Source organism: Balaenoptera acutorostrata, chromosome 7, assembly GCF_949987535.1.
Source record: "Balaenoptera acutorostrata chromosome 7, mBalAcu1.1, whole genome shotgun sequence".
Lineage (NCBI taxonomy): Eukaryota > Metazoa > Chordata > Mammalia > Artiodactyla > Balaenopteridae > Balaenoptera > Balaenoptera acutorostrata.
Window position 1 is genome coordinate 110,589,810 of NC_080070.1, and position 26,258 is coordinate 110,616,067.

General features: G+C 54.6%; 1 protein-coding gene and 1 long non-coding RNA gene across 8 annotated transcripts in view; both read right to left on the reverse strand.

The window, feature by feature from the left end:
- TNS3 (tensin 3) overlaps positions 1-26,258 on the reverse strand; it is a 238,611-nt gene that overhangs the window by 83,453 nt on the left and 128,900 nt on the right. For all 6 annotated transcript variants that reach the window (XM_057549822.1, XM_057549823.1, XM_057549821.1 and 3 more), the window contains 3 exons: positions 17,482-17,611; positions 17,077-17,142; positions 16,012-16,116 (listed from right to left, as the gene is read on the reverse strand). In XM_057549822.1, the coding sequence (XP_057405805.1) occupies positions 16,012-16,116; positions 17,077-17,142; positions 17,482-17,611 (301 nt within the window). The remainder of the gene's footprint in view (positions 1-16,011; positions 16,117-17,076; positions 17,143-17,481; positions 17,612-26,258) is intronic.
- On the reverse strand, positions 275-6,184 carry LOC103020728 (uncharacterized). 2 transcript variants are annotated; one of them, XR_003623886.2, is made up of 3 exons: positions 6,011-6,184; positions 2,721-2,804; positions 275-1,330 (listed from the first exon to the last, which is right to left on the reverse strand). It is a non-coding gene; the product is annotated as an uncharacterized LOC103020728 (long non-coding RNA). The 2 variants fall into 2 exon arrangements; XR_451474.2 differs by lacking the exon at positions 275-1,330 and adding an exon at positions 1,355-1,791.

Sequence of the window (26,258 nt, forward strand, 5' to 3'; positions counted from 1 at the left end):
CTGGTATTTTGTTTTCTGAGACCCCATGTGAAAACTGCAGGGTGAGAGCAATGAAAACAGAATCACAACCAGGGACAAAAGTTATCTAGGGGGCTTGGGGGAGGGGGTCACTGCACGACTGACTGACTGCCAAACCCTCCATGGAAAATGAGACACAAGCTCCAGCCTTGGTGTATGAAGCCCCCCAAAACTTTGGTCAGTCTTTAAGGACACCCTGACTTAATTGATGGTAGAGTGCCCCTTTTAATTCAGATTTGGAAAAGTGACGCAGAAAGTAATTTTCAGAGAACCGATATAGTCAAACTCCCTTCTGTGATCCCTGGCACGGCTGGGGCTGGGGTCCCACTGCCACCACCAAGGGCTCCCAGGGGAAAGGAGGTGGGTCCCCTGGGGTGAAGGAAGCTTGGGGTTGTGAAGCTCGGCTCCATCTCAGAGCTCAGAGTGCTATCAAAGCTGGGGTGAGTGCGGGGCCAGCAGAAGAAGTCTGGAAGGTGGAGGCATTCACTTCATCCGCCCCTTGCATCCTTTTGTAGATTTCAATGACACATTTTAACTTTGTGCTTCCAGCTCCAGGGGAGTTTGGGGGAATTGAATGAATCCTCATTCTGCAAATGAAGACCCCAATCTCCAGATAGAGATGTGACCCGCCCAGGACCCCCAGCTTTTCCACTGCAGATGCAGGACAAGAGCCTTTGCCTGTCCCAGTGCAGGATCGACCACTTGCTCTGTGCCCTGTCCCTTCCCGCCATCCCTGCCCCACCAACCAGAACCCAGGGCCCCTTCCAAAAGGAGGCCTGTGAGTTTTCTGGTAATGATTTCCCTGCATCCGGGGCCTAGTTAAAAATCAAACAAACGTTAACTACGGCTCTGATCGCTTCCGCTGAATGACACACCAGGCAGGTTCCCATCTGGAAAAGAACCAGAAGAAAGAAAAGAGCCAGTGGACATTCTTGCCTCGTTTAAGGGGAGAAGCTGCAGCACAGACTAGCCGCCCCTGCTCTGCTACCGTGTGCCGGGTCCCTGCCCACTCCCACTCGACTTTTGAAAGGGGGCTATCTCACAAGAAGGAAAAGAGACACCCCCAAAATATTTCAAAAGTAAGTAAAGAAAATCAGGAAGACCTAAAAAACGAAAACATTCCTTCTCATCCTGGCTGAACGCAGATTAACCAATGCCCACCTGTGCTCACAGGTATGTGCTCACAGGTGTGTGAAGAATCAGCCAAAGGGAAGGCAGCATCTCAACTCCACTGCCATCGGAGCACCAACCACTCGGCAACCAAGAAGGTGTAGAACTGATCTGTAATAAGTTCAGCTGTCCCCTGGCCCTGCTGCCAACACAGAAAATCCATTTCAAACAAAAGAGCAAACCTGAGGGCTTCGTTAAGCTCGCTGAAATCTTTCTTTCTTCTATATACTGACTGTATGAATCTTATGTTTTACTTTGTGAAAGGTTTGCTTGAAAAGCAACTTTTCATTTCAAAAGAGCTAACAGAATCCTCCCTGCAAGTCTTCAACGGAGAAAAACAGAAAACTCCTCTCCAGGAACAGTCCCACGAGTTTACTAAGCACTTGCCACGGCTGCTAGTTGGTTGTTTATGGAGCTTGAAATGGAATACTCAGCAGAGTCCCGACTACATGCTGGGATGAACCAGCCTGGGGAACAGGGAGAGGATCAAGAAACGGAGGGCGGCAGGCACATTTCACAGCATCTGACGGGTTAGCAGAGGCAGAAAGAGAGAGCAGGATTGCAAGAAGGGATGCATCCAGGAACAGCTGCTCTCAGGTGAGGCTGCAAGGAATCGTTATTTGTATCGTCAGAGAAAGAGAGAATGCAGGGAACAGCCATCTCCTGCAATGGGGCTGACACTCTAAAGACAAAGGCTCTGTTTAAGCACCTCCTATGCGCCGGGACACTGTCATGCCCCGGGGATGGACCTCACTTAATTCCCAAAGCAATCCTGTGAGGCAGTAATCGACAAGCCCATCTTACAGATGAGAAAACAGAGGCTCAGAGAGGTTATGCTAATATTTAGGATAATAACAGGCTACTGAATAGATCATCTGGAATTCAAAACTACCTCTACCCTACTCCCAAATCCATGCTTTCTGTTTTTTTTAAAACACTGGAATTCTAAACCTGACCAACCACTTTAATGTGAAATTAACAATTTAATTTCGGAAAGGAATTTCCCTAAATGTTTTCTTTTTAACTCCCTCTCCCTCTCCCTCTCTCTCTCTCTCTCTCTCTCTCTCTCACACACACACACACACACACACACACACACACACACACAAACACTCCTTAGAAACTACTTCAGCACTGTGTTTTCCTCCCTAACTCCCGAAATGGTGCGCTGTCGGGACAGGATCCTGTGTTTTGAGGCTGCCGGGTTGATGATGGCAGTGTTATGTCTGTTTCCTAGGCTACGGCAGCAGGACCGTGGCAGGCTGCGCGTTCTGTCCTTACAGTTAATGAGCTGCTCCCGCGTACACCACTTGGTCCCCGCCTACCGCACCCACAGCCCCTAGGGAGCCCTGATAAAGGGAAGGCTCCCCGCCCACCCTGACTCAGCAGGAGACAGGCTGCGCCTCTGGGCGCAGACTGCTGGGCAGTCGGTCACTCCCGCCTCCTGCGGCCGGCCCCACGTGGACCATCTCCAGCTCGCCCCTCCAATCGGCTCACTCACTACTCGAGGCCACTCAGCTAACCCAACTCACCCCATCAGAATGTCCCAATACCAGACGCCATGAGTCTACCAGACGCCATGAGTCTACCAGCCGCGGGCTTCCCGGGAAAAGTGTCTGAGAAGAAAGAAGGACAAACGATGCCATCATCTGCAACTACACCCAAAGCACTGAGCGAGCAGCCAGACTCCAAAGGCTTCCACTGACATCCTGGGGGAAGAGATCGGGGGCGGGCACTGGGCTCGCGGCGGGGAGGCGGCTACAAAAGAGGCACCAGGGATGATTTGGGTGATAGACGTGTTCCTCCTCTTAGCTGTGGTGGGAGCTGCAGGATAGGAAGTCAAACCCCTAGATGCACAGTAAACAGAGTGAACTTTATGTATGTACTGGGTTGGCCAAAAACTTTGTTCGGGTTTCTCCAGGCTACAAAAAACCCAAACCAACTTCCTGGGCAACCCAATAAATTACACCTCGATTTTTAAAAAGGTCATGAAATCAAGACCGAAATGAGGCTCACAATGCAATGGGCCACCCCCATGCACTGTGTCCGCCTCCCCCCTCCACCCCCACCCCCCCCTCCTCTCCTCATCTCCTTTTCTCTCTGCTCCCGCCCCCGCCGCCTTGAATTCCTCCACTTTCCCCCTCTCTTCCAGGACCTTCCTTCCTCCTCCTAGACTCCCTGAGATGGTGAGAGCTCTCTCCCCTTCAGGATAGTTGTCAGGGTCCCTTCGTGCCCCCCTTGCGGCATAGAGCTTGTTTTAACTTTTTCACTGGAGCGATTTATGTGCACATCCTCAGTCCCCTTCTGGACTTTCTGGCATAGTGCACCTGGGTGTGAATCCTAATTAAAAATCCTCCCCGCAGCTGTGTGACCTTGCGTGAGTTACTCAACCTCTCTGTGCTTCACTTCCCTTATTGGAGAAGTTGCCGGGCAACAGGTGTTTGATGAGGTCTGCCCCAGGATCACCGTGGTGATTTGGTGAGACCAAACACAAAGGGAAAAGCACAGGGGGGCGCTGGGTGAACACTGACCCTGCACATCCCCACACGTGTCCTGGTGATTCAGGGCTCCTGTCTGTGTTCCCTCCAGCCCAGAGCCTGGGGAATGATTAGAATGCCTCGTGCTGTCCCGTTCATGAGTATTCTTAACTCAGCCTGACTGACCTTACACTTCGGAATTATGTTGAAGAATTCCTTTTTAATAGAGATCGAAAGTAAAAGATGGAATTTTACAAAACCTACCTGAAGCTTCTATAACCCAAACTGCACAGCGCGGCCCTCCGGCCGGCCTAGCAGCCCACCTCCAGCTCTCACCAGCTGTGTAACACTGTTCGAGCCACGTGATCTGCCCGGCTTCTCAGCTTCCTCTAGGACCGATAACCACGAGGACAAAAGCGGTAGCAGTAAGCTAGCTGAGCGACGCCGAGGGCCTCCACATCGTCTCGGTGGGCTCACCACAAACTCGCCTCTGCTGAACCCGCGCGGTCGGGGGAACTGTGCCCCGTTCCACAGGGCTCAGCGGCAGGACGACAGCCACATGGGCGGATCTTCCAAAGCACACCCAGGGGCCTTCCTTACCTCTGCACATCTCGGGGCCCTCACCCTAGTGGTTAGAGACCGTTTCCCCCAGACCTGCTGCATCAGCTCTGACTGACCAGCTGTGGAACCAGCGACAAACTGCCCAGCTTTCAATGTTGAGAATGGGCCCTGGAGCACCGGCCCAGCACTGCAAGAGGTCGAGAAGCAAGCGAGCATCTCAGTGCCCGCTGGGTGGTGTGCAGGCAGAGGGGGCACCTGGGGTTCCAGTCTCTGAGGCATGGGGAGCACCGCCACAGAGCAAGGCAGCTGGAAGGGGGACGGGCCCAGAGCAGGAGGCTGGGCAGAGCGGGGTCAGTGACCCTCTACATCCTCTGGCCAGGTAGAGAGCTGCAGGTGGCTTTGGAAGTGTCCCAGGCATGCCTCTTCCCTTGGGGGCCTGTAGAGGCTGCAGGACCTTCACAATCAGGAGAAACACCCAGGCTTGGCCGGTGTCCCTCTCGGCGGAGTCCTTGTCGTCTCACCAAGTCACTCACGCCGAGATCTCTCTCTCTTTTTCCACTTGGACATTTACAATTGCAGCATTTATAACCTCTCAGGAAATGAGGCTTGCTTTTATTTTATTGCAATAGGGTTCTGCCTCTGTGCTAATTAAAGACTCCCCTGTGTTTGTACTGAATTAGTTCCTATTCCAAAAATATCGAGAGCTAAGAAAGGATGGCCACACTGGGGCCTTTGAGAATATTACCTTTAGTCTACAACAGCACAGACGGGTGACTGATACGTCACAGGTGAGGTGAAATGTGCCCTTTTCCCCTAAACAAAAGGCAGAAGATGGTGATTAGCTGCTAGGAACCCCAGGGGTGTGAGAGCCTGGCCCAAGCCCCCCGAACCCAAAACTACCCCACTGAATGCCAGGCGGGGAGGGGGCACCTGGCCTGCCGGGGGGGCGGATGGAAATCGCTCCCTTCGGAGCCAAGTCGAGCTCTGTGTAAATGTTTTCTAAAACGAAGGCAGGCTGTAAATTCTTGGAAAAAAAAACAGTGAGAGCAGGAGGGGGGCGTTCCAGCCAGAAAGGCACACGGCTCTCCAGGAAGGGACGCGCCAAGGTCAGGGCCCAGCACCCGGGAAGCTGGAGACAAACCGATTCCAAGCACTCCTGGCGGTCCCCTGGGCGAGGCCCGGAATGCTGCGATAAAGGAGCGTTGGGCTTCACGGGGGTGGGGAGGTAGCAGGCATGTCCCGGCCACAGTGACCATACCCCAGACAAGCCACACAAACACGGTGCTGGCAGGACCACTCCTAAGGGGGCCCCTCTCCTGTCCAACCAACACCCCAGCTCGGGCCATCCTGTCGAGGGCGCTTATCTTGGCAGCCGGTTCCCTTCCAGGCACTCCAGTGACAACGGGAGGTCCTGCGGCCCACTCAGAGGCCACCTGGGCCAGCCAGCCACAGAGCCGGCCACAAGCTTCTGCACGTAAACCCCACTTCACACCATCACTGAATCTCCAAGGGCAGAAGCAGCTAAGACCCCTCTAAACGGCAAATAAACCGTCTTCCCGGAGGCCTGCCTGGCTTTGCCTCTTGCCAGGTTAAAACTGCCGTTCAGCTCGTTAGTTACCAACGAACACCCTCTCTCCCCTCCTGGGCGTGTCATCCTATCCCTCTGGTACTTTTCCTGGCTGGCAACTCTCTGGTCTCAACTGAGGGTCTTTGCAGCCTAGCAGAAGCCGTGCACACACGCATACACACACACGCACACACACACACACATGCTCCCTGCTCACCTTCCTTCCAGACAGCCCTGCAGCTTGTTCAGCCCACATCTGTTGGACCCTGAAGAAAGCCTTCAACCCCAGAACGCAGCATTCCGGGATGGGGGCATGTGTCCCCCCGCAGGGACCCAGCCTCCCTCTCCAGGTACTGCAGAAGGTAGAAGATCTTGTTAGCTAAGAAAAGGACTTTGGTTCCACCCAAAAAGGCCAGTGCAATGTAAACACGAGGGTGGGGTTTCCTGCAATCAGGTTTAGTGAAATTTGAACCCTGGAGGCTGAGGAGGCGGGGAAAAGGCTTCTATTCAAGAGCCACTCGGCCGGACCAGCGTTCCCTTCCAAGCCTCCCCAGCTGACAAGCGGACGTGTGGAGCCAGCACCAAGCTGCTTGGGTTTACAAACCACAGTTTCAGCATCGTTTGCTTTCTTCGGCGTATCTGCCAGGAAGTCTTTGCCTTTACACCCTCCGTCTCCTGGGGCTGTGTCTCTCTTTCAAGCTCGATGTGGCCAAGTTCACTGTCAGTGTTAACTGCACACCGCCTATCTTTCAGGGGTTCCTTGCACACCCAGACCTCCACGTGCTGCCCAGCAGCGCCTCTGCACCTCAGGCCTCTTTATGTGCAACTTAGGTGGGCTTCAGCGAACGGTTTACCCCTGTGCTTTGATCGCATATTGGTCACAGCACAGCCAGATGCTCCGAGTCTCAAATGAACCTAAGACACCAGAGCAAACAAGCAAAGCCGTTCTGATGCCTTCAGGATCCCACAGCACAACTGGAACCTTCACAAACGTCACCACCCAATCAGCCTGAGGGGGGGAGACGGGACATAGCCAGCAGGTCCCAGACACAGATTTCTCCAACAAACCCCCCCAAACGGCCATCAAGGCACAGGTGACGTTTGCGCTCAGGAGAAAGCGTCTCTTTTATTACGGAACACAATGCACTGCTTGTGCAAGAAGGTCTATTCAGTTTGGTGTGCAAAGGGTCCTGACCAACCCCTGTTCCTGTCGAGGGAACTGACATCATTGTGCCCACTCTGCAAATAATACTGTCACTGCAATAAAGGAAGTGACTAACTGATCACACAATACTTTTCGTCAAAGAACTCACATCAAAAGAAAAGACATAAGAAACGGAAATCTGAAAGATCTGGTTTGAGGACTGAGACAAATGGGGCCTGGCCGTGTTGTAGCCAAGGTCATGTCCAGAGTGGGGGGAGCTCCTAGCCTTCTACAGGAGAGAGTCTTAAAATCAGACCTCTGCATCCCAAAGCTGACAACCGTGTGAAAAAACCACAGAATAAGGTACCAACAATGAGGAAGAGAAAGAAACAGCTGTACCCCGGCCAGTGGTCTCTTTGCTCCATTTCTAACAGAACGAAGCTGCATGACTAGTTGTGTGTCAAAAGAAGCCCGGCCTTTCGTGGGGCTCATTTCCCACCGCGTGGGGCGCCGGGTGGGTTTTCCCCATGTTGACGGCAGCTTCACAAATGAACCACGACAGCCTCCATGAATGCATGGCAACCGGCACCAGCGTGACCTTCAGATCTTGGCAGTTGTGCTGCTGCTGACGGCCTCTGAGTACTCGCGCCCAAACACTGTCATGGGCCCTCTGTTCCCACCTGTGGGTTTCCATCACACAGAGCCCATTCAGGCTGTTAGTGTCAACCTCTCCTGAAACAACACGGTCTTGTGACACTCTGCTGATGTGTGGCCAAAAGGGAGCTCTGTTGGCTCAGTGTTTTGAAAGGCCTCAAACCTTTCAAAGCTACAGAGGTGGGATTTTGTGCATGGGGTTACATAACTGATACAGAAAAAGACTTGGTGGGTTCCCGAAAGTTCCTGGGAGTTGTTGGCAAAGGGGGACAGGAGACCTGCAGAACGTTCAGTGTGATTCCTGGTGTGAGACCCATAAAGACAGAAGGAATATCCAGAAAAGGACAACCAACTGGGACTAAAAGAAGTGGAAATTTCACAAAGTAGTAGAAAAGATCGGCAGTATAGGAACAGCCCAAGGTCAAAACATGTATAAGAAGGTTCATAGCAGCATTAATCACAATAGCCAAAAGGTGGAAATATCCCTAATGCCCACCTGCTGATGAATGAATCAACACAATGCGGTCTAGCCATACTTTGGAACATTATTTGGCCATAAAAAAGGAGTGAAATACCGAAACAAAATGAATGAACCCTCAAATCATCGGGCAAAGTGAAAGACACCTGTCATAAAAAGCCACACATTGCATGATTCCACTTGTGTGAAATGTCCAGACGAGGGAAATTCATAGAGAAGGAAGACGAGGTCACCTGGGGATGGAAGAGGAGGGCTGGGGAGTGACTGCCAGTGGGCACAGGGTTTCATTCGGGGCTAACAGAAATGTTCTGCAATTAGAAAGTGGTGACAGTTGCCTGGCCAGACCCGGCCCCAGGCCCCAGAGGGACAGCTGCCCACCACGAGGCCGGGAGAGGTACCTCTGCCCCCGCCCCACTCCTTCCAAAACTCCTTTCCCTCTGGAAGCCCATGCTTTCCCTCCAGCCCCTCCTGAAGTACCTGCTTGGACTCCTAGAGCTACAGGACATAGTCTGACCCCAGGAACACCCTCATTGCCACCATCAATACCATCGCCAAGAGAGCATCACAGTAAATGGCAGAGACCCATTTTTTTAAAAGGAATAGGCAAATGATAACTGTCTCTACAGAGGCAAAATAAAGGATTTTCCCAGCTGCCCCTTCTTACAAAACACCTCCCTTTTCCCTTCATTCATGGGGAACTTTCCCCTCTTGAGGATCCCTGGGTCCGCTCCAATTTGCAGCCCTTTCCAAAGGGAGCGTGTGATAAAGTCACATACGTGGGATCTGAAAGCCCACCCCCTACATTTGGTATAAAGTCTGAAGAGACGGGAGGCAGGGTGACACTGAGACCACATCAGGCAAGAGACGGAAGGAGGAGGGGATGCATGCATGTGTTGGGGAGGGGGACACTCACGAGTACCTGCATCTCAGCCCCTTTCTCTCTCAGGCTTTTGGTTCTGGTTGTCAAATAACTTCAAGTCTGGAGTCATTCCCGTATTGGTGACATTGCCAAAATGCCTGAGCCCTGCCTTGGCAGAAATGCACCTGCAGGCTCTGAAGGGAAGACTGCAATCCTGCCCATTATTGGGGAAGTTCTCCCCACGGAGGACTCAGAAGGAAATTCACCAGGTTTGATCTGAGCTTAATTCACGCAGCCAACGTGCCACTGTCCAGGCTGGGAGGGAGGTGGAAGGGCAAGCTGGGAGGGGCTCGACTGAGAGGCAATTTGGTAAAAGTGGGTCTGCAAGAGCTTTTAAAGAAGGAGACAGGAAACAAACCCCTCACCACGTCACATGTACACACTCTCTGAGTTCACTCTCATGCAGAAGTTGTGTGACTTGGGGTTTTAAGGAAACCAGGGGGTCGGGCCCACTTCTAGTTTCATCTCTCAGAGAACCCACCGGCAGTCAGAACTCATCAGCTGCTGGTCCCCAAGGCAGGGCGCCAGTGAAAGGGTGCTCCAGAGACGGGATGCAGGGCACGGGCGCGGATCCCTGGGTGCCTGCCGCTAAAGCAGGTGCAGCATCAAAGGGCAGGGGCGATGCCGACGCCGGTCATAAAAGGCAGGAGGAAAGTGAGAGCAGGATAAACATGCACTTGGCTGGAGTCTAGGGAGATACTGGAGCTGCGGGCAGGTCAACAGCCACCTGCTTTTCAGAACCCTGCCCCAGAGCACAGGACACGCTCACTCCTGCGGTGGGTCCCACAGCCCGAGGGATGGGGGCAAGTTGGGGGCCAAGGACCCCGGTGAAATCAAGCCAACTCTCAGTGCCTCTGTTCGCTGTCTGTCCTGGGGTAATGCTACTTAATGCTTCCAGCCATCCCTGGGAGACTGACACGGGCTAATTCATGCAAACTCGTCCAGGACGACATGAATTCTGAGTCGATTTCTCTGACACCACTTGGGCTAGAAAAGCAATGGATTCTGAGATGGCAGCTCAGGGCTGGTCAGGACTCATTAACAGCTTCTGACATCGCACTTAACTCTTCTGACAGGCTCCAATCCATTTCAAAAAGCTAACACCCGAAGGACTTTATGGTTCTTAGCACAGACGGTGAGACTCTTGTATTTCAGATAAGATGAAGCCACTGCCCTCCAACCCAACTGCTGCCTGAAATCCCTTATCAAGGGAGGATTAACTCTGGGTCAGGGGTTCACACCTGGAAGGGGACCTAGCCAGGCCAGGGGGTCGGAGGATGTAAATCAAGAGAGCACAAGGAGGGTGCTTGCTGAGGTCTGAACAAGAGGCCCACCTCATCCATCCAAACTGGCAAATGCCATCAGCATTTGACACAGCGTGGGTTGGGTTAACGCCGTTACTCTGCTCTAAACCGTCAAAGCAAGCAATGCTTGGAAAAGTCTGGCTGGGCGCAGGATCTAAGCAAATTCTTCTCAGTCTGGATACAGAGAGTGGAGGCATTCAGTGAGTGGTGGCCGTGGCCAGACACTGATGACACACACACACACACGTGTGCGCACACACACGTGTGCACACACACGTGTGCACACACACGTGTGCACACACGTGTACACACACGTGTGCGCACACACACGTGCGCGCACACACACGTGTGCACACACACGTGCGCACACACACGTGTGTGCACACACGTGCGCACACACACGTGCACACACACACACACGTGTGCACACACACACACACATGCACACTGAGGAGGCAGCCCCTAAGTTCTGGAAGCTCAGCCAACAGCATTCCCATTCTGCTGGCGGGGAGCCTGGCCTTGGACACAGGGCAGATCCAGGACCTAAGGTCTGATCTGCCAGATTCCAGTGGACCCTCCTTCTGCTAAGTCGCCAAAGCTTGCTTTGCTTTTCCAAATCTCAACACCCAACCACAATTTCTGGGAAGAATTGTTTTCAAGTCCATTTTCAAAATGGCAACACCTAAATGTCACAACTGGCTCTGGCACTTCTAACTCTGCACACAGCCGTGGCCAGCCGCTTCTTGACCCAACTTGTCCTCACCAGCAGGCCAACTGCCGCAGGCTTTGCAGAGCGTCCTGCATGGGAGAGTGAGAGGACTGTGTCTTATTGTGAAGGTGGTGAGAAATCTGTCTCCCTCTCCTGCAACCAGGCCCCACGAAGCTCTTGGACAACTGTGGTCACCTGGGAGGCCGAGTCTGAACTACAGGATGTTTATAAGGTGGCAACTTGAAGTAGCAGAGCCAAAACCTGGGGGACGGTGGCCCCCGTCTATGCAACCTTGGATCCACGAGTTGTACCAGTGGCCAGAAACTCATTCATTGGTTAAAGCCAGGAACAGAGGAAAGCGGGGCACAGCAAGGCTTCATGCCCAACCGTGGGCTGTTCTGGAAGCTTCCCTGCCCCAACCCCTGAGTTGAATCTGGCGGAGAGTCTTAGTCATCTACCTCCTAAATAGGAAACTGCCTACTGCCCACCCAGAGCCACACCCGAGTCTGGGGCCTCCAGAAGCCTCTTCACTGCTGCCCTCCTGTCCGGCCCCCGACACCTCCCTTCACCCAGCGCCTGCCGCTTCCTGCAGCATGCCTGCAATGAGGCAGGTGAACGCCGGGCTCTCCCACGCCCCCCTTCCTGCACCCCTGCCTGCAAGAGCCATCTTCTTCCTGCATCTCCCTCGAATACACAGGCTGAGTAGCTGCTTCTCTTCCATCTTCCCTAATTCCTGGTACCTAGTCCTCCCATGGCACACGGGGCATCTTCTGGCCACTGCTGAGGTAGACAGAGAGATAGGTGCACATACACACACGTGCACACACATACACATACACACATGTACACATCAACACACATATGTACACATGAACACACATACACACCACGTATATTAAATACACAGACACACACATATACACACATATACACATATATATGCACACACATACATATATACATACACACACACATATATACACACACTCACATATACACACTACACACACACACACATGCACACATACATACACAAATACACACACATGTATGTCTTCCCCATGAGGTCTGCTTATTTTCTCTCCCTGAGCTCATCACAGCATCAGAAACACGGCAGCCCCTGAGGAAATATGAGACGCGTGAAAAAGGGAAAACGTATGAGCTGGGGTTACCTCGAGGACGATCTAATTAAAATAGGCCATTTCAGACAAGGACGTGCCTCGTCGCGCGAGAGAGGAAGAGCGGGAGAGCAGCGCCAGAGCCGCAGGCCTCGTGGGAGAGAGGAGCAGGGCTGTGGGCACTTGCTTTGCTGGCTCGCTGTGGTCCTGCACCACCCCCGGCCTCCAGCGGGGGGCCAACACTGCCTCTGGGCGTGGCACCCGCGTCCAGGGACCCGTGCGGTGCGGTGGGCACCCCCCCAGCCATCACAGCCTGCTGGTGCAACACGCCCTGTGCCACACGAAGTTGTAGCAGCAGCGACATTCATCGTTGAGCAGCGTCAGCACCAAGGTGAGAGACGGGAACAGAAACGTTTCTGGGTGGAACAGAAAAGTCACCAGAGCCGAGAGCAAGGCCCCACTTGGTGTCGCCATGCTGTGCTGCCACCTGACAGCGCAGGAAAAGACAGACACGTGCTTCGCCCACGTCTCAGCGTGCCACACACCTTCACCGACCTCCTGTTAGACCAGGGTCTCCATCAACCTCCGGGCTTCAGAGGAAGGGATAAGACTGTTTATAGGACCCCGTCGTCTGAAGGATGTGCTCAGCGCCTCATGCGGATCATTTCACTGCATCCTCTCAGCAGCTCTGGAGCTACACTATTCCCACTGTGCAGCGGAGGAAAGGACACAGGAACTTATCCGAGGCCACACAGCACAGGCAGAGAGGCAGGAAACCAAACGCAGGCAGCTGGGGCAGAGCTGTGACTCTTAAACCTCCCTGGGACAGGCCAGTTGTGGTCCCCGGGCGCAGAGGACTTAGCCCCATGGGAGGGACAAAAGGAACAGAAACAGTAAGTACCGCCAACCCCCATCATTCATGATTCCATATCTGAAAATTCACCTGCTCACTAAGAATTCCTTACTTGTAACCCTCAAATCAATACACACAGCATTTGCGTGGTCACTCACTGACATGCACAGAGTGGTAGAAGTTTCCAGGGTCCCACACACAGGCTCGTAGCTGTGGTGGAACAAAGGGACCCCTGCCTTCTCCCTTCAGCTCTCACACCATAAAGTGGCCTTCTCCAGGCCTATTTCATGCCACACTTGTTGCATTTCCGTGCACTTTGTTGGTGCTTTTCCTATGTAAAGTGGCCCCCCAGCAAAGTGCTGAAGCGATGTTCCTCAGAGCCGGAAGCCACGAGGTGCCTTATGGAGGAAACACGGGCGTAGATCAGCTCTGCTCAGGCATCAGTTACATGCTGCCGGCCAGGAGTTCGATGTTAATGAATCACCAATATAGAGTCAGTAAGGTGTCTTTAGACAGAACAGCGCTCGCTGCCCTGTCCTGTCACCCGACGCAAGTGGGGATGCCCAACTTAGCTCAATTCCATGTCCTGGGCCCCAAGCACAGGGCTCACCGTGCAGCCAGGGCCCCGAGGGCAGCGCCCGGAGATGGTCAAGCCCACTGGGGTAGACAGTCACATCTGTCCGGAAGCCCACCACCCAGTGCCCTAGAAATACATCTTTTCTGTTCACACTGCCTAGAGGGGATTATGCTGTCTGCAGGCCTCACCCTGGCCCAGGGACCAGCAGGTTTTCAGCTGGAAGTATGAGGTTTGCACCAGATAGCATTGGGGTCAAAGAGGCCCAGACTTGAGTCCCGTTTCCACGGTCTCTGTCCTGCGTGATCTCGAACACACGACAACTCACTCAGCTTCACCCGTGATCACCAACAGTACACAACCCTGAAAGGCTACCAGGACCCCTCACCAACGTCTAGCTTTTGATTTCTCTTGGGAACTGCCGCCTTTATCTCTAAAATGGGTCACAGGTTCTTGTGTGGATTAAATAAAATGGCATAGGAGAGGCCCCGGCAGGCTGCCCCGCTGTCTGCTGTCACCCCTCCCAACTTCTCTGTCCTTGAAAGAGCGCCCCACGAAATGCTGATGGGGCAGCGGGACCCCCATCACCCCGCCAGGGCCACAGAGCCGGAAGCAGAGGAGTGGCTCTCCACAGTGACGACAGGACACTTGGAATCATTTGTCCATATCCTCACTCAGACATTACAGGGGGGTCAAGGCCCCTGACGGAAGGCCACTGTGGAGGGTCCATTCCAGGACAGCAGGGATCTCCAAAGACAAATACAGCTTACGTCAATGCTTCTGTGTGCGTGTGGTTTTTTCCGTTTTTTTTTTTAACCAGTAGGGACCAGGGATGGAAGTGCAGATAGAAGAGAGGGCTGCAACATCATTTTCCAGCCAAAAGACACGGTTCCGTAGGCTACCAAACCCTGGAGAGAGTTTTGCCCTGATGGAAGCATGGCTGAGGCCCTGTTTCCTGCCGGCCAAGGCCCCCGCCTTTGCAGGTCTGGGGGCCCAGTTGCGTCCTCCTCCAGGGACCCACGCAAGGGGCTGCAGCTCCAGATGAGAGCTGAGGGCATCAGGAATGAGTTCACCGATGCAGGTCAGCCTCAGCGAGGAGCCCTGGAGAGTTGGGGGAAGGGAGGGAACTTCAGGAAGGGTAATGTTTCCATGGGAGGGAAGCTGTGTATGCTTTCTGGAAGGTGGCTATGCAAGGGTCTGCAGGGTCTTGGCAGCAGGGGCCACAGAGGCAGCACTTAACAACTGTGAGAACTCGGAACGCCACATGAGTTCCACCAAGATCAAGTGCAATTGAGGAGGGGCCAGATAGGGGTAGGGAATTAAGAGGTACAAACTATTATGCATAAAATAAATAAGCTACAGGATATATTGTACAACACAGGGAATATAGCCAATATTCTATAATAACTATAAATGGAGTATAACCTTTCAAAATTGTGAATCACTATGTTGTACACCTGTAACTTATATAATATTGTATATCAAGTATACCTCAATTTTGAAAAAAAGTAGATTCGAGAGGTCTAAGAAAAAAAATCAAGAGCTACTGGGAACCCCTCTGATGGAAGGCAGTGTGGTGGATGGACCAGGCACTGGACCAGTGCTTAGAGGTACGTGCAGATGCTTGACAGGGGCTCCAAGGGAGCGGTCAGGTGATGAGACCTGATGAAACCTGACACAGGCAGGGGCCACCCCTGCTGTGAAACACGCAGCCGGCATTTAGAAACCGTGCCTGAAGTACAACAGTGGTGCGGGCTTCACCTCTAGACAGCAGGAGGGTCTGCACCGTAAAAGTACTGACAGGAGCCCAGACACCCCAGGCAGACAAGTAGAGGAGCCTCGTGGCCCCTGGCGTGGACCGCAGACATCCCCAGCCGCCAGCCCCTGCCAGCCCAGAGATGCACAAAGATGGGCACCGGCGGAGTTACCACCACAAGACTCGCTTCTAGCTATTTAATGTCTGGACGAAAGTAATTGGACAAAAATGTTTTGATTTTTCTCTCCCAAATCAGGTCTGTTCTCAACTGGTGGTTGAAAAAGATGAAAGGCCAGCGTTCTCAAGCGCCTGGAAGAAAACTGATCCCTCTTCTTTGAAATCAGCCTCCGGGGGCTTCTTTCTGTAAACCTGGCAGATGCCACCCTTCATTCCTTTGCTCCTTCACGATACTTGTGACCCAAACTGTGTATCCCGTGGCCAGGAGAGAATATGTTTGGGAGAGACAGACTCACAAAAACAGAGATTAAATGATGCAGCCATACAACCAGGACACCAGTGTAATGAGCAAACAGAAATAAAACCAAGCCTGATTCCCACGAGTCCCCTCAGACTCACAGCAGCAGGGGTCCTGGACGGCAGGGTTCCCAGCCTCCAAGCAGACTGCAAGGAGATTTCTGATCTAAACGTGAACAGGCTACTTTTTCTGGGCCCTATTCTCTGGTAACTGACACAAGGTAACCAGACTCACCTTCACCGTCTGCACTCAGGTTCTCGTACGAGTCCCAGCGGATCAGCGGGTCTGCCGTGTTGAAGTCCACAATCACCCCGTGGTCGTTTTGCAAATGTTCACACCCTGCAGGGCGGTGGGACGGGGGCAACAGGCGTTAGTTAGAGAGAAGCCGGCGCCTCTGGGCGTCTGCCAGCAATGAGGCAGAGGAGCCCCCGCATCTGAGTGCCCAAGCCCAGCACTCAGATCCACGCCCTCTCCCACAAGCCCTCCAGTAATCAGAGCTGCTGTGCACTATTTGGGATGAACTGAACAACAGTGAACACCACTTGGCAGAAAGGAAAGGCGAACATTGGTCCAACATCCACTGGGTACGGGGCTCTGGGCGCTGTTTCTGCACTAAGGGATCACCCGGATGGCTTGGCAGGTCAAGGACCCAGAGGCGCCCAGAGGATCGGCCTCAGGGCAGGTGGACGGGAGGGCCAGGTTTGGGCCCTCCCTCGAGGCTCCCTGATCATTCTGAGGATGCCAGGAGGGTTCTTACCCCACAGCCTTGCATTTAACTGTTCATGCCTAAATCTATGGCACTGGGCACAGAAGTAGGGTGCTTCTTTTCCACAGCTATTAAAAACTGAATTAAAACTTTCACGAGTATAGACCTTGGTGATGGAAATGAACCATTTGCCTTCACGATAAAGGGACTGATTTCTCTTTAAATGTATTTTTAGAAAAGGAGAGAGTCTGTTTTGCTCATAAATATTTGCAGTCTACTATATTTCTAATCCTCTTTAAAACCATGTCGCTGTTTGTTGAGGGAGAAGTAAACAGGGCATCAAGACACGGCCCCAGTCCTAAGGTTCTGGGCCCTTCCTTGGGCGAGTCACACCATCTCTGGGGTCTTATTGACCCACCTGGGCCCTACTGTCTCTAAGGCAATGCCCTCCCACTGTCTAGTATCCTATTATTTTTTAACATCTATTATATTTCCAATTATGTGCAGAGGTGGGAAGCCAGACAGAGGCCCCAGCATGTGCATCACCCAACCAGGTCAGCACCCTGCCCCCCAGCATTCGGCATTCTACCCACCTTGAATCTTCTCAGGAGTGGCTGAGAAGACTAACTCAATCTTCCCATTATCAGGAAAACGGTCATCTAAAAAAGAAATCTTATGTCAACAAATTTGGAGACAATGAGATGGGAAAGGGTGGATGAATTTTGTCCTTATATTCCAACCAGGACAACCCCCTTCCCAAATCTCCAACAGCGCACCAATGACAGAGGAAGTATCAGTAGTTTCACCGTGTCTCTAGACATTTTTCTTTGTTGGGTCAGTTGCCAGTCTTTTGTGAGACTGGTAATGATTTTGTCAATAGGCTGACTTACGGGTGGAGCGGGGGAGAACAGTGAAAGAAACACACGAGGCCGCCGGGGGTCGCCCGCCAAGGGTCCACTGCCCACACCCCCAGTCTGGACTCGGGGCAGGGACCTCACCTTTGCTGGCGTTGTCCAAATCCTCCTTTGCAAACACAAGTCCATAGCCCTGAACGGCCCCGGTGTGAAACTGCAGGCGGAAAATGACGTCTCGGGTGGCCGAGCGGTACTTCTTGTGGTAGCACTTCACCTGGGGTAAAGAGGGTGTGTCCTCAGGGGAGCCCGCGCCCGCGGAGGGCGCTTGTCGGGGGGGGGCGGAGGGCGCTTGTCGGGGGGGGGGGCACAGGCCGCTCCCTTCCAGGAGGGGCTGGGAGTGCGCGCAGCTGCCAGCGGGTCCCAGCCCAGGAGACGGGCTGCAAATGTCACCGCGGCTTTGGTCCTTCTGGAGGACACCTGTGCTGTTCCAACAGGACAGGAATCCCACAGTCCTTAGTCCTCAGACGGACCACACCTCTACTCTGGAAGACGGCTGAGGAATGAAATTCCGTGGCCTCTTCTTCCTCATTTCATCTAAACTCTCCATGTTTCACCTTAAAGCCTTTCTGTTCTCATGAAAGAAGCAGGCGGTCATCACTTTCTGAACTATGCTCAATATTTATGTTGCGTGCTATAATTCAGAGAGAGAGAGAGAGATGGGGAGAAGGGACAAGGAAGGGAAGGGGAAAGGGAGAGAGGCCTTGGAATTGAAATTCCACTGCTGGGTTGTCCAGACGTCCTGAATGGCCACTTGAGACCAGTCTCCAGAATCACCGGGGCTGTGATTTGAACTCAGGCTGTGGCTCTGTGGCCCTAGGTCCCTGGGAGCAGCTCAGGCCCCTGGAGTGACTGTGCTGTTATGGAGGGTGGAAGCACCCCTTCCTGGCACGCAGCAGGGAAGGGTGGGCAGGGGAGGGGCCCTGGCGTCGTTTCCCACCTTTACACGGGGGCCTCCCTGCCCCTGCCTGAGGGGTCTGTGGACGGCGCTGGCCACGGGGAGGGCTCGAAGGTCACGGCGGGGTGGCGTGCTGCAGGAGAGGGGACCCTTCCTCCCTCCCACGGCAGGGCAGGGCTCCTTTCCAGGGTCCCCAGGGGTCCAAGACCAGAAGCAGGCTGGATCTTGCCCTCAGACACTCAGCAGAGGTGGCCACTCCCTGCACTGAGCATGCCCGGGAGGAAGGGAGGCTGGAGGTGCAGGGATCTCTGAGGCAGACATGCTCACAAAAGAGACTCTGCTCGGAAAAAGCTGGGCTTCAGTGATTCTGTGCAAGGTCACTGACCGCCCAGACCAGCGATGCGAGAGGATGCCGCAGGTGACCGGTCTATCACCTTCACTGACCAGTGAAACCACCACTCGAGAGAAAAAATAATGGCCGAAGGAGCCGCGGCCAGCGTGTCGGGAACTGTGCCCCTTAGGGTAGACCCCGAGGTCGTCTACCTTTGTGCTCTCTACAAGGAGACAGTCTGAAGAAAAAATGTAAACAGACCATCAGGGGAGTGTTTCACATTGACAAACGCGAGCTGAGCATTCACGAGGCGGGAGGTGCCAGGCGGCCTGTGCACACGCGGCCAGTGGGGATGCAGGCTCAGGCCTGGCCTCCGGCCCCTGGCCAGGGAACCAGCCAACGAGAACTCTGCAGAAGTGTGAAGCCTTCAGTTTGCTTTCCAACAGCAAATGGATCGCTGGCCGCAAGTCCTCTCCCACCTCGTCCGGGGTCCCTGGCTCCTCAAAGGCTGTCCCCTCAGCCTTCCTTCCGGAGTGTGCTACTTGCATCCTCGCCCCTCCAGGGCCCTCACCCCACACTGACCGCGCTGCCCGCTCAGCAGAGGTCCCACACGTGCTGCGGTGGAGACTCCCACGCAGAGGACGTGCCCATCTCTGTGGGGTGATGGACCACCCCCCCCTCTGTTTGCCTTTTTCCACTGGTACCTTGGAAGTACGAGGGAAAAGGGGAGAAGACTGGAGAAAAGGAAAGAGAGTTTCAGGCGCACACCAGTCTGGCCCTTAAATCTTTATCAACACTGAGGGGGGGGCTTCCCTGGTGGTACAGTGGTTGGGAATCCGCCTGCCAATGCAGGGGACACGGGCTCGAGCCCTGGTCTGGGGGGATCCCACATGCCACAGAGCAACCGGGCCCGTGAGCCACAGCTACTGAGACTGCGCTCTAGAGCCTGCGAGCCACAACTACTGAGCCCACGCGCCACAAGTACTGAAGCCCGCGTGCCTAGAGCCCATGCTCCGCGGCAAGAGAGGCCACCGCAATGAGAAGCCCGCGCACCACAACGAAGAGTAGCCCCCACTCGCCACAACTAGAGAAGGCCCGCGTGCAGCAACGAAGACCCAATGCAGCCAAAAATAAATAAATTTATACCAAAAAAAAAATACTGAGGGGTCCTGAGGCTGTAAAATAACCCAACAGGGCCTCCAGAAGCTGACATCCACTGAGGGAAGCAGCCCCAGGCCAGCCCACAGGGTCACGCCACACAGAGCTGGCAGCGCCCCCAAGCTGGTACCAGGTGCCTGTGGGCAGGCAGAGCCCCAGGTGGACACGGGGGCATCGCAGGCGCTGGGTAAAGAGGCATGTGCAGCCTCAGGGCAGCGCAGAAGGCCCAAGGACAGCTCCCTTTCAGGGAGGCCTTCTCCTGCTCTGAGTTACAGGGTTCATCCCGCAGGAAGCTCTTGACGGCAGCTGATCCCAACCAGGAGCCCCCAGGCCCGGCTCCCACCTTCCCCAGGACCCGAGACGTTCTGTGGGCTCCCCTCCTCCGGTCTCACCATCACTCATCACAGCAGACAGACAGAGACACACACACACACACGCACACACACACACACACGCACGCACACGCACACACACGCACACACACACGCACACACGTGAGCATGACTCATCACGCACACACACGCACACGCGCGTGCGCACACACACGCACACACGTGAGCATGACTCATCACGCACACGCACACACACGCGCACACACACACGCACACACGCGAGCATGACTCATCACGCACACGCGCACACGCGTGCACACACACGCACACGCACACACGAGCATGACTCATCACGCACACACACACGCACACACACACACGAGCATGACTCATCATGCACACACACGCACACGCGCGCACACACGCACACACACACACACGCGAGCATGACTCATCACGCACACGCGTGCACACACACACACACGCACACACACGCACACGCACACACGAGCATGACTCATCACGCACGCACACACACACACGTACACACACACGAGCATGACTCATCATGCACACACACGCACACGCGCGCACACACGCACACACACACACACACACGCGAGCATGACTCATCACGCACGAATCCCAGCCCACTCCAGGCACCAGGCAGAGGTCAGCACACGCCCTGGGGCTCGGGAGGGACGGCACATAGGTTCACCTCCCTAGGCTGCTGGCTCCCAGTCATCCTGGGGCACAGGCACCTCCCCAGGCCCAGCGTGACTCCAGTGTCTAAAGACTCCCAGTTTCTCACACGACAAGGGTTCAGGGTGGAAGGAAGAGCGGGGCATCCCACTGCCACAGAACAGCCGCCCTCTGCGCGCACATGCCCTCGCCGAGGGGTTTCCGGGGCCCCCTGACGAACCTCGCCCGCGGAGACCTGAGCCCTCCCCACACTCCCGCCCGTTGTTTCACCGTGGACTCCTCTTCCCACTGCTCAGGATGGTACCCGCCACCCCCTCAAGTCCTCCTGGCCACCTCAAGAATGACCCCCACTGTCTCCTGAAGGCACAGAAAGCCGCAGAAGTCTCGGTCACATGGGGTCCTGGCGGCTCCAACTGGAAAGGAGACGGACCCACCCAGCAGGAGCCCCGCCCTGGGGCCTCTGGCACCCCCTGCAGAGCCAGGAATGATGCATCATCCGCATCAATCGATCTTAGTGGCATCAGCGACAAGGGACCAGAAGCAGGCTCCTAACACGCCAGGGAAAGAACCGTCAACATTTTGCTTGAGAGTAGTGCCCAAAACGCTCCTTTTAAGGTATAAAGTATTGGTAACATTTTGTAACAATTAGAGTGGCTGAGGTCTGTTAATACACCCTTCATCCCTTCAGCAGTTAGCAGTTTTGTTTACCTAGGTCTCCCCAGAGAGTTTCTAAGAACCCATCAATCCTCTGCCTTTGGATTTTAGAATGTCTGCATTGGAAACAACAATTTCAACCCACTTTGCTGGTGGCCCCGGTGGCTGTCTACACAGGCATCAAGGAATGTGCGTCCTCAGAGAAGGAGCTACAACCACACACGCTTAAAGGTTTAATAAGCTTGATGGCTGCCTTCCTAGGTCAAAACACCTGCATCATCCAGCACCAGCACTAACCATGATTTCACTTGGAGGTGAAAATGATTTCAGAGGGTGGCAAGGCTGTAACTCACTTCCTAAACCATTAGTAGGTCAGCAGTGTTGGCTGTGAATGAAAACACAAGTAGATCCACTGGGCCGAGATGCAGAACGGATCAGGCCCGATCCAGGTCCAGGAGACCCAGGGCACAGCGGGGGAGAAGAATGCACGCACAGCAAGTCCCAGGACGATACGGTACAACAGAAGTCCTGCAACGACCTCCGCAGGGGCAAATCCAGAGGGGCCTGCGGACGCATTCATCTTCCCTGATCTTACGTAAGTGCCCTTAGCAAGAAACAATAAACTAAGGTGCTGTTTGTTGGCAATGGCTCCTTGAGAAAGGTCCCCTCTGTTGAGAAGTCGGGTCGCTGGAGCGAGGTCACGGAGACCCGCCCCACAAGGACAGAACGTAAGTGGCCACGGGGTTTGCACAAGCAGAGGCAGCAAGACGAGGCATGTGGATGGGAAAGTGTTTACAAGCACATCAGGGCTCTGGACCACCGCCAGGCTCCTCCTGACGGGCCTGCGGCCCATGCAAATTCCTTAGCGAGGTTACATAATGACACGCGGCTGCGCTCTCCAACGCCTCTGCCCTCCCACCCGACGGGAGCATGTTTACTGAACACCTGAGGCTCTGCTGCCCTTTACAAGTTCTGGGGTGGACTCGAAAACCTGACCCTCAGTGCAAGCACGTCGCAAAGACGGGCGGGTCAGGGGTGCAGTGGGAAGGTGCGCGCGGATAGGCTGGCAGTGTTCAGGCGAAGCGGGACAGCGGGTGGGTGTCACCGTGGCCCCCAGTGACAGCCCTCCCGCCAGCCCCCAAGTCGAAGGAATGACAGACAGAGCCCCCTCCACTTTCCCACGTAGCATTCTCAACCCGAAGAGCTGGCGAGGCCTTACTTCTTGTAAACTGGACCCCTGTGACCTTTGTTAACCCGTCTCAATGCAGAATCCCTCGTGAGGAAAGAGGCAGGTTTATCTGTGTACGAGGCTGACATTTACCAAAATCAAGGAGGGGAGAAAATCAAAGGACAACATTCCGCCTCACAGGACGGTGACCAAAGTGTCAACCTTCCCTGGGAGCTCCCTTCCACTTTCCAGAGCAGAGACAGGCTCTGCAGACGCCAGAGCCCAGCCGAGCCCTCTGCAGCTGGGGGTGGGTAACCTATAAAAGCATCCTCTGCAGCTTAGGATTCTGTCCAAGTCACAACCGGTCGCCAAATTCTTGAAGAGAAATTAAACCGCCTACACATTTGAACCTTTACACAGAAAAGGCCCTGAAACATTCTCCGTCTGCAGCTTTCTCCACTGAAGGAACGCCCACTGGATTCGCAGAGGGGCGCACCAAGCGATGACTCCCTAAAACTGAAGGACAGGGCAAACCGAAGTGCAGGGGTCTCCCACAGTTCATCTGCGACCAGGGGCTTCTCCTGCCTGGAGACTCTGGAAACCAGAGCCAACCTGCACAGCAGGAGGGGAGACGGCTCGCGCTACTCCCCAGGAAGCTCTGCCAACACCAAGGAACGTTCTGCCGCCCAGCTACTTCCCTGTGTTGATCCCTGAGGTCATTTTCGGGTTGAACCAACAGCCCTGAGATTCGGAGGAGCCCACAGATCATGCAACCTAATGTGTCCCCCAGAGATTATGATCCGAGTGTGGGGATGCCCTGGGCCCGTCCTCCAGGCCGGAGGGCACCACCTCAGAGACCCTCCTCCTCGGACGCACTGGAATCCTCTCTCCCACCCGTGAACCTTCAGATCCTGCCCCTGTGCACTCGTGAACACACCAAATTCTACCTGCACGAGAGCGGTCTGCCAGCTCATCTCACTCAACAGCTAGAATCTAAACTCTTGGAAGTAGGACCTGTGTGTGATTCACGTTCACATCCACCATGTTACCTGGCTCAGGACATACGCTGTGGGGAACGAATGAGAGAACGAATGACAAATCAGAGCCAAAGGTGCCGGAGAACCAATGGTACCTGATTTCACTATTAACCTTACTAGAATAGGTTTATTCCAGAATGGGTTTATTCAATGGACACAGGTATTATGGGCTGAATTCTGTGCCCCCAAAATTCATATGTTGAAGTCTTAAAGGTGGTTAAGGTAAAGTAGGGTTATATAGGTGGGCCCTAATGCAATCTGACTGGGGTCCTTATGAGAAGAAGATCAGGACACAGACACAACACACACACACACACACACACACACACACACACGAGGGAAGATGATGTGAAGACACAGGGAGAAGACAGCCATCTACATACCAAGGAGAGAAGCCTCGGGAGGAACCAGCCCTGCTGACACCTTGATCTCAGACTTCCAGCCTCCAGGACAGTGAGAAATGTCTATTGTTTAAGCCACCCAGTCTGTGGTACTTTGTCATGACAGTCCTGGGAAATGAATACAAGAGGCTAGAGCTACTTTGAGACTTCTTAGAGATCAATAACTAAACTAAACCTCCTAGGTAACCATTTCCACGAATGGTGCAAGGAAAAATTACCCTGTGTGATGGAAAATTACCCATGTCCAGCTGTAACCCGCATCATCCTTCTCCCATCTGATAACGTTGCAAAAAATAAGTGCAGAGTGTACAAAAATGAACTGTAAACACAGGAAGTATAAATCAAATAATAATTCAGTCCAAAAATACTCCATGTTAAGAATGCATAAAGGTGCAGGAAGGGGCTGGTTTTATCAAGTTAAGCATTTCCTGTGAAGAGATCCCAATTTGCCGGCCTTTCCAACAGAAGCAAAAATTCACAGACAGGGTGACTTCAGGGCACAAAGCATTCCCCTCAAGAGACCCCATGGCGACAGGACACCTGAATGCCAGACCTCTCAGGTTCCTGCAGCATCACTCAGGGCTCATCCAGCCGGCTGTCCCCTCACGCAAGAGGCAGCTTGCAGTTCTTGCTGGGGTGTGAACTTGCCCAGGGACTCCCGCTTCAGGGGCGGGCTCTGGACAGTAAGCTGGGGACGACGGCACACTGGGCACAGGGTCCCCTCTTGGCTCACAGCAAGCGTGAGCCGCCACCCCTGAGAAGCACAATGACTGGCTCTGGAGAGGCTGGGACAAGTCAGCCGCCTGCCTCAAGGGCTGGGCATCCACTAGGGAGGCAGACGAGGTACCCACCTACGACGGATCATCGAACACGGCCTCAGGGAGGGCACAGCCATGTGCCCCATTCGTGCCTGATGTGGGTGACACGGGTGGGAGGCATTAGCAAGACCCAGAGGAAAGGGCCATGGGGCCGTGTGCAGAACAAACCAGATGATACAGGATCTCTGGGGCTAAGTGATTGAGGGGGCAGGACACCCAGGGGATCCCATGCCACATACAGGAGCCTGAACCCTCCCCCCCGCCGCGGGGAGGATGCTGGGCCGTGGCTGTGGAACGCCGTGATCGGACGGGGCCAGGGCTCTGGGATTCAGGATCCACGTGGCTGGAGGACCTGCCCGACTGACGAGAGAAGTGAAGCCAGGGGACGCCAGGACGGAGCTCCCTTGCGGAGTCCGGGGAACAGGTGGGGACGGTCCTAGAAAGCAGCGGAATGGAGGTCAGGGGCCTGGCGGGCACCAAGGGCTGAACCTGAGGCCCGAGGACCGAAGGCAGAAGTGCAGAAGAGGCAGCGTGGACCCAGCGAGAGAGACACGGGGCCAAGAGGACAGCACTCGGGAGAGACGGATGCCCAGAGGACACCTGCGCGGAGACCCGCCAGGAGCCGGAGGGGGACCAGGAGAGGGGCTCCACAAAGAGAAAGGGCCCACGTGACAGTGAGTGCCACAGAGACGGCCACGGGGATGCGGTCCCTGGGATGCGGCCGGAGGGAGGGCGGGGACGGAGGGAGGAAGGAGGGCAGGGGCGGTTGGGCGTAAACCATCCTTTGCTAAAACCTGGACAGGAAAGCGGGCACGCGGAGGCAGGGGTGCCCACGGGGGAGGAGGAGGCTGATCGCCGGGCAGAGAGGGGCCAGTGCTTCCTCCCGGAACCTCTGAGGAGGGGTGCAGCCCACGTGCTGAGGCCCACACCAGCCTTCCTGCCATTCCTCCCACCTGGGCCTGTGCTGCACCCCACCTCTGTTCTCCCGTGACCGTGAGGGCCCCCTCCCAGCGCTGTACGAGGAGGAGGGGTCCACTCCCTCTGACGGCTCTAGACTGACGGCCCCCTAGCCACACTGATGTCCACCCTTCCCCCTCCCCACCCAGGCCTCGCGCGTCTCCAGAGGTCTCGGGCAGGTGCTCCCCAAACCCTCGCTGGCCCGACGCCTTCACCCGCAGCTGGCGCTTCAGGATGCCCCACTCAGCACCAAGCAGACTCACAAGTGTCCACTGGAAATGAAACTTTTCGAGCAGGGCCTAATAATCACACTTTCAGACTTCCTGCAGAGAAGTAGCAAAGCAGGCACAGGGAAGGGCGAGTCCCATTTGGCCACTGGCTCGAAGCCACTTACCAATATACCTGAAA